This window comes from Caloenas nicobarica, chromosome 5 (genome assembly GCF_036013445.1).
Source record: "Caloenas nicobarica isolate bCalNic1 chromosome 5, bCalNic1.hap1, whole genome shotgun sequence".
Classification (NCBI taxonomy): Eukaryota; Metazoa; Chordata; class Aves; order Columbiformes; family Columbidae; genus Caloenas; species Caloenas nicobarica.
Genome location: NC_088249.1, coordinates 12259038 through 12266717, shown reverse-complemented (window position 1 = coordinate 12266717; position 7680 = coordinate 12259038). Strand labels below are relative to the sequence as shown.

At 39.0% G+C, this 7680-nt stretch overlaps 1 protein-coding gene across 1 annotated transcript in view; it reads right to left on the bottom strand.

The window, feature by feature from the left end:
• Positions 1-3438: 3438 nt before the first annotated feature.
• BEGAIN (brain enriched guanylate kinase associated) overlaps positions 3439-7680 on the bottom strand; it is an 80113-nt gene continuing 75871 nt past the window's right edge. Inside the window, 1 exon segment of the mRNA XM_065636424.1 lies at positions 3439-5119. Coding sequence (XP_065492496.1) covers positions 3752-5119 — 1368 coding nt within the window. The 3' untranslated portion in view covers positions 3439-3751.

Below are 7680 nucleotides of genomic sequence, written 5' to 3'. Positions count from 1 at the left end.
TACAAACCCCTTCAGATGTCACTTGGAAAAGTGAGGTTTTGTGCCAGTGTGGAGGCACTTTGGCATTTTTATAATGTTTAAGAGAAAACTGGGCATTTATGTCATTGGGAAAAGGTATTTCAAGGCAAATTCTCAGTCAGTGGAGTGGAGGGGTCTGTGGCATATTTCTTTGTCTGAAGATCTGTTGTTTTGCATTTTTGGAGTCGCTTGTTGCTAAATGAACCCAAGAGTAGTGTCAAGTTCATCAAACCACACCTGTTTGAATGAAATACAAGTAAGCTGTTCTGAGGACAATGTTTCAGGTGCTGCCTTCCATCAGAAATGTCCTACAGAAGGTAAGAGCTCTGAGGAATACCACAGCAGACAGGCCTACCACTCCTTTCACCTGGGTCAAACTAGATCTTCTCCTTCTGAACAAGGTATTATTGATTTGCTTTCTCTCTACTACTTTGTCTATTTCTAACCAGGTTCAACCTCCTAAAAGCTCCATGACTATTAAATCTCTACTTGGGCCAAACATGTTATCTGGAGGCCCAGCAGAGCCCTTCTAAATTCACAGCACACAACGGTGAGTCTGGACACAACAAACGAAGAAAGGTAGTCACTTTTAAATATCACCAATGACACACTCCAAAAATCTTCTCCATGAAAGGATTCTTTGGATGATTTTCTCCCACTGTGAAAACTGAAGGTATGCAAAAGATTAAAACACTACAAGGAAAATGTAAATCTATAGTGAAAACACTTAATGTATTTCTAGTCTTATGTCAAAACAATCAGAACAGAACATGCCAAAAAAGAAGGAATATCTTATTATAATCTTTCAAAGGTCTTTTTGTTTTGAAAAATTAAACCAAACCATAGCTAAACTTGTAAACCTGAGAAGATTTTTGTGATTTTTTTTTTCTCATGTTCATAGAATTTTTGCAAATTTACTGTCAGTTTTTCTGATTAGGGAGAAATTAAAATTGAAGTTGAATAACTTTTCTAGCCATTTTGATTGATTCAGTTGAAATTCATTACAGGGCCACATATTGTTGCATAAAAGGATTTATTACAGAAAAACACTGCGAAGTGATAAGCTATATTTCAAGGAAAACCGCGTACTAATTCCATGTAAAGGCTGGTTTCGATCTGCATATCAGTGCACATAAACTAGGAAAAAAAGTCAAGTGAAGCATAGAAGCTGAATTTGAAACTGCAGTGGTATGAAAGAATATAATAGAACAGGATATTAAATAATCAGACATATAATATCTAGTAGAAACTTAATTTTGTGTAATTGCCAAAATAGCAGTTTAGTGTCAAATAATGAATGGTATTATAAAAGGGTTAGTCTGATACTGTGTTCTAGTTCATAAAAGTAATGATTTATTGTTCCACAGCTTACATGTTTTCTTAGGTTAGATAACAGTTAATTTTAACTTCTTGCATACAAATCCTTGTATTCATTGATCAAAGAAGTGAATGTCCTGCCTTAGAGATAGTCTAAGTTTTATATACCTGAATGAGTGAACAGTGAGATTTTTTTTGCTTCTGCTTTCTATCTTAGTGTTTTGGAGGTGAAATAACAACTTTTTTGGATCTCCAAGTCTATTTACTGCAGATCAGATTCTGCCATAAGAAGCATTTGGCCTTGGGGAACTTTATTCCATGTGGTTTCTATGGACTTAATGGAATTATTTGTGGCATGACCTGCCACTCACACTCTCTGTGAGCAAGTACGGGAGCATAAAAGCACAAGGTGTGTTACAGCTTTTGTACTGAAATAAGCCTCACTTTAGAGTTATGTTGTGCCTTATCTGTGTGATATTATTACCTAGCATTATTTTCCACAGTGTCAGTAGAGATCTCAGAGGTGCTGTAGGGACTGGATGCCAGATCTTCTAAACAGCGCAGCAAGTGCTTACACACATCCATTATGGTCAAATTTTTATATTATCCATGAAGAATACAGAAAGCAGTAGGAACTGTTGATATCAAATGCACTGAATCTTGATTTAAGATACTTATGTGGGAAATAAGCAGTTCTGTATTCCTGCTTCACAGTTACTTACCAGGTACTTATCAATTACTTACCAATTTTCTTTCATAGAATCAGCAGAAAATATATGGGGTTTTTTTAATAGATATTGAATGGTAGGTTATTATTTTAGCTTTATAAGGAACTATTTTAGACAGCCACAGTGATCTCACTGATTACTACCACATATTGAGCTAAATAAGGTCTTGCCCTATGCATGAGCTGGTAAGAGTCGATATTTCAAGTATAGAATACACGTACAATGAACATGACTTAAAATAATTGTTAAATATTTATTACTGTATTCTGCTTGTCACCAAGTAGCAATACTGAAGCCAGGAAGAAAATCCACAGGATTCTCCTTCTCTTTTTTGTTTTTCTCCTTTTGCTCATTCCTTTCTGCTGCTGTCCAAGTTGTGTACTCCTTAGAGGTGACATGGTGAGAAATAGAAAATTCTGTGGTGGAAATGCAAAAACTACAGGTAAAACTACAGCTCCTCAGAGCCAGAGGAGACATTCCATTAGGCTACAGAAGGCCCAATTTACCTTAAGTTTTAGAAAAATCTCTTTGTTAGAAATACCAAGCTACATATGAAAAAAGGCAGCTGTACAAGGTAGCAGCCCTAAAGACCTAAAAGATTGTGTCAAGTATGTATGAAATAGAGGAGGAGGTTAAGTCACAAGTTTTCAGTTTTCTGTGTGCAGAGCCCTGCTTAGTGAATTCAGACTTCTTGATAAAAAGCTTGTTTTCCCTGTTTACTTTCCCCAGGCTGATGAGAAGCAGTCCTTCCACATCCAGGGTTGTGGACTGAGAGCCAGTGCTCTGGAGCTTACAGAGAAAGAGAGGCTCCTTTAGAAAAAAATCTAAACCAGGAGCTTTACACATTAACTTCCGCTGGACTGATGCCACCCAGAGCAATGCCATGTTCTATTAACCAGAGTGTATTTTAATGAAGGAAAAAACCCCAAACCAATACAACAAACCCCAAACCAAATATATCCACTGGTGTATTTTATTAAGTAATGCAAAATACAGTATTAATTATGACACTGCATGCATTTTAGACAATATAAATGCAAGCCTACAGAAAATGTGACAAAGAAACCCTCAATTACTTTTGAGGTAGTATACAAGGAAAAATAGGAAAGCAGAAACACAGTGGATTAAAAGAACAAAATATTAGTATCACTTTGTGCATACATTAGTCACTCATAAATACATTTGTATGAAATAATTTAAGATACAATTCCATTCTTGTTAAAAAATATACTTATTCAAATTCACCATTCTTTTTTGTTTTGTTTTCACATGACATTTTATGGTATTTTATCGGGTGGATTTATTTTTTATCACCGCCGTCATGATTTTACCCTCTTCCTCCAAGAGTTTAGGCACAGATGGCCTCATGCACAAAAATAAATAAGAAAGCTGCTTGAGGGGAAAAGAGTTCTGCTCAAATAGCTTAGGATAGTCTAATAAATACCATTTTGTTTATAAAAATATTTCAGGTTTATAAAAGAGGGGAGGGGACAGTCTCCCATGTGGAAAGGATGTTAAGTGAAAAGTGCTGTATAACATTTTTGAAGAGATTTTTTTTAAACATATAGTACCATTATGAATATATATTTTATAATAATCCTGTTTCTTAGAACCTTATTGTTCACCAGAAGTATCAAATGCTGTTTGCTTCCTTTTGTTTGTTGTCTTATTGCCGTTTTGGAAGATGCCTAGTTCAGAAGGGTTCCGTATAATTGTGCTTTTGTAAGGCTGTCCTTCCGACTCAAACCAGTACTCCCAGTCCGTTGAAACTGCTGCTGTTTGCTGTGCATACCTGAATGGCTTCCTTGCTCCATGGAAGACTGGTGGATTTCTGAAGCCTCCACTGAACTCTGGTTGAGGGACTCTGCTGAGCTGTTGGGGCTCACGTCCACGTATTCTCTTTTCAATACCGGGCTATTTTCGATGTTTTTGCTACTGCATAACTGGACGGTGATCCTTTCATTTTTTTGGTCTCTTGATTCTTTTGTTTTGTAAGTGGGCAATTTGTCCTGTTTACAGCTAGTGCTGATGTCAATATTCAGACCACTGTCTGTTCTCAGGAAGCAAGAATCCACAAGTCTGCTTTGGCAGATATCGTCTCCTTCTGAGCAGCTATCTGCTTTGTAACTAGCATAGATGGGGCTTGTGCAACTGTCTCCCTTCTTAATTGGGCTGCTGTAGTACTGCTCCGAAAAGCTACAGGGCGACAGCCTACCAGTGTTCCTATAAGAGTATGCACCAATGTCCTCCACGCTCAATTGCCTCCATCGCCCAGGCAAGTCTTCTTCTGACAGGTGGGTGCCCCTGCATTCATTCCTCATTTTCTGATTTGCTAAAGCCTGCTGTGGTGTTATGGCTGAGAAATGAAAAGGTTCGTTCGCATAAGGAGACAGAGTCCTAGTAAAAGTGGGCGAGTTCTCATTGTCATCAGCAAGCTCCATGTGCTGTGCAGGTTTGGACTTGGCAAACCTAGGACTTCCCTGATGCTCGTAACCTGCAGGTGACTTTCTTTCAAACAGTTCGTCTCGGCTGCTCATGTAGATCGCTTGCTGAGAGGCTGTCAGAGTGTTGGCTTGGGCGTTCTCCTTCTCCTCGGAGGTGACGCTGAAGCTGGAATAGGAGCTGGAGGTTGGCAGAGAGGTAATGTACTCTGGGAAGGCTTCATGAGAGAAGCTGGAATGGAAACCGTCTTCTTCGACGGTGCTGTCTGTGGAGTTCTGAGACCTCAGGAATCCCACATCTTTCACCTGTGTGTCCACACTCTGTCTCCTCTCCCTCCTCCTCTCCTCTGGGCAGTAAAGGGCAGTGTCACTGCAGTAGATGTCTGACTTGTACTGGGGCCTTTGTCCAAGTTTTCCAGTAGAGTCCTGAAAATCCCTTGTAGATGGGCTCGACAAGTGTGAAGACAAGCTGTTCGGATCTGGTTTTTCCAGTACTTTGGCAATGACACAAGTGGGTATGGTATCAGCGTATGATGTGTGGCACAAGGGGACAGAAAGGCTGCAGCCATGTTTTTCCAGATGGATGCTGACTCTTTCCTGAAAGTCGGATGGCAGCTGTAACATAAAGAGATGGCAAAGGGGACAGGAAAAAGGAGTGAACAACAGTGCTGGTGTCTGCTTGGGCCTATACAACATCGATAGATGAGTGCTCTTTACAGTATATAGCTCACTATACATGGTTCTTTGACTAATGTGGTGGCCACCATCTTTGTGCATTTCTGAAAACAAATGTAATCAAATTACTTTCACTTATTAACATTTGGAAATCTTCATCTTCTTCCCCTCATGAAAAACATTGTGAAATTGAAATGTTTCCTGCCAAGTTAATTCAGGTTGGATAGGAATCATGTAAAGAATGTATTAAACAACAATTTTAAAAAGGCAGGTAGGGAATTACAGCCTACAGCAACACTTTCCAGACTGTATGCATATATCTGATTTGCAGTTGGAGTGGAGGTGTGCAGAGGTCTCTGCTAAGGTGAGGAAAGAGGAGGAAGATATCACATCTATTCTGTTCTTCTTTTGCCTTTTTTTGAGCTCATCTTGCCTCCAACCTGGTGCCAAATTGGCTCCTGCCCTCAAGCATTGCATTTGATAAACAATGCTCTTTGAAGAGGCAGGAAAATTGGATTCACTGACACTTAAAGCCATGGTACTGACTGCTACGACAGGAGCTTTCCTGTGCTGGGTAAGACCAAATCAATCTGACTGCCTTGCCCCAGTACTCGGACACTGCTTGTCAGATCACCCATCTATATAAGCCTCAACATCTTCCTTTCCAGCAGCTGCTAGCTGACTGCTTTTCTGGTTTCTTACTACACTGACAGAAACAAGAGCTGAAACCTGAATATACATTATGATTCCTGGGGCAAACTATTCTGAATTAATCAATAAGTCTGTTATGCATCATAACTCGTATAGTTTTTGGAGAAAGTCAGGATCAGGTCTGTGGACAGTGGTTCCACCTGCCGTTCTGTCATGTGGACCAGAAGAGACTGAGACCCTGCGTTCCTCGTTGTAGCTCAAAATCCTGGTAGGTGATGCCTAGGCAGGTTTCGCCAGGCATGCTTGCCTGTCCAGTATTATCTGCCTTGCTCTTTTGGATCTCTATTGATGATCAGACAGGGATATGAGAGAGTGCTGCATGGTGGCTGTCTCTCAGTATTTCTTGCTGGAAATCAAGAGAACTCATATTTGCACTAGGTTTTGAGTTTGTGACTGTGATAAGTCTTTTGATAGTGACGTTGATCTACACTACTTAGGAGTTTTGCCCTTAAATGCTTGGCTGAACTCTGATTTACTGCGCACTTGTGTTTTATAACTAGAAATCACTTTCCTCTTTACCAAATATTCGGTGGTTACCCTTATAACCCTAATGGCCCACTCCCTCCTTTGTTTCTCTAGAGAGAGAACCCAACAAATACTGAAATGGTGTCCTCCTGTCACTGTTTCAAGAAAGAGAAATTTAAGATGCCTACTCCTTGTAATGATCTTACATTGTATAAGGTTTGGAGCTCCTCTTTTAGCTTCTTTGGGAAGTTTTTAAAATGGGTTTAGCCCCCCAACTCAATGTATTCAAAATATGGCATGTTTTGAAATGGCACTATTAATGTGAAATAGGATGAATGTTTTTTTAACCAACAGACCTTCCAGGATATTTTGGATTAATCATTGTGTTGTTAATGAGCTCATATGTCTTCCATTGGAAATAAAGAGTGTGATATTGCCAGTCTGCTGGCAGACAGCAATATTAGTCATAGTAGGTACAGATGCAGTGAAGATTGAATAAACAGGTTGTAAAATAGGGCTGCTGTAAATTGCCACAGAAATGAGGAAAAAAATACAGTTCATTTAATATGAAACTGCTGTATGGGGCAGCTATTATTTTAGTATCCTGTAACACTACTGTTTGATTTATTTTTTATACATTATTTAGATTATGAAATGTGTTAAGAAAAAGAACATTATTTTTTGGGTATTGCACTGGAAACTGGGAATTACTATAATGATATTGCTGTCACATTACTGTATTGTACTATAGTTTAGGCTTTTGGATAATCTACAATACTTTGTCAGGCAATATTTGCATTTGTAAGGAATTTATTTGCTGTGACAGCACATTCATACTTGCTAAATTAATAAATACTTGGACTTAAGAGTGGAGGCCTTGCCTATTCAATTGAGTGTATGACAGGCTGAGAAATGGTGGGGAGATCCCACAGTTGTGATAGTTTTCTACAAGTGAACCACTACTTTTGAGGTCCTAATTCTTGCTAACAGATAGGGTGCTTTCAAGTGTCAGTAAAGTCCTGCTAACTCCTGGATATGAATTGCTAAGCAAAGTCAGTTATTAGGAAAAAAATAACATGACCAGGATAATGGTTAGTTTGGAAGTTCTGTCTCAGTTCCAGAAAATCATTGCCCTTTTGACAGAACTTTTGCTCTATCCTTATTTACCAAAGTTGTTTAGTGCTCTGGAGCAGTCTACTGGCTCAGAAATGGTTTATACATTCGACATTCAATTTTGCATTATTCCACCACAGAATTGCACAAGAGAGACCATTTTGGGGGGACATTAACCTGATGGGATTAATAAAGGGAAGACTTTTATCTGT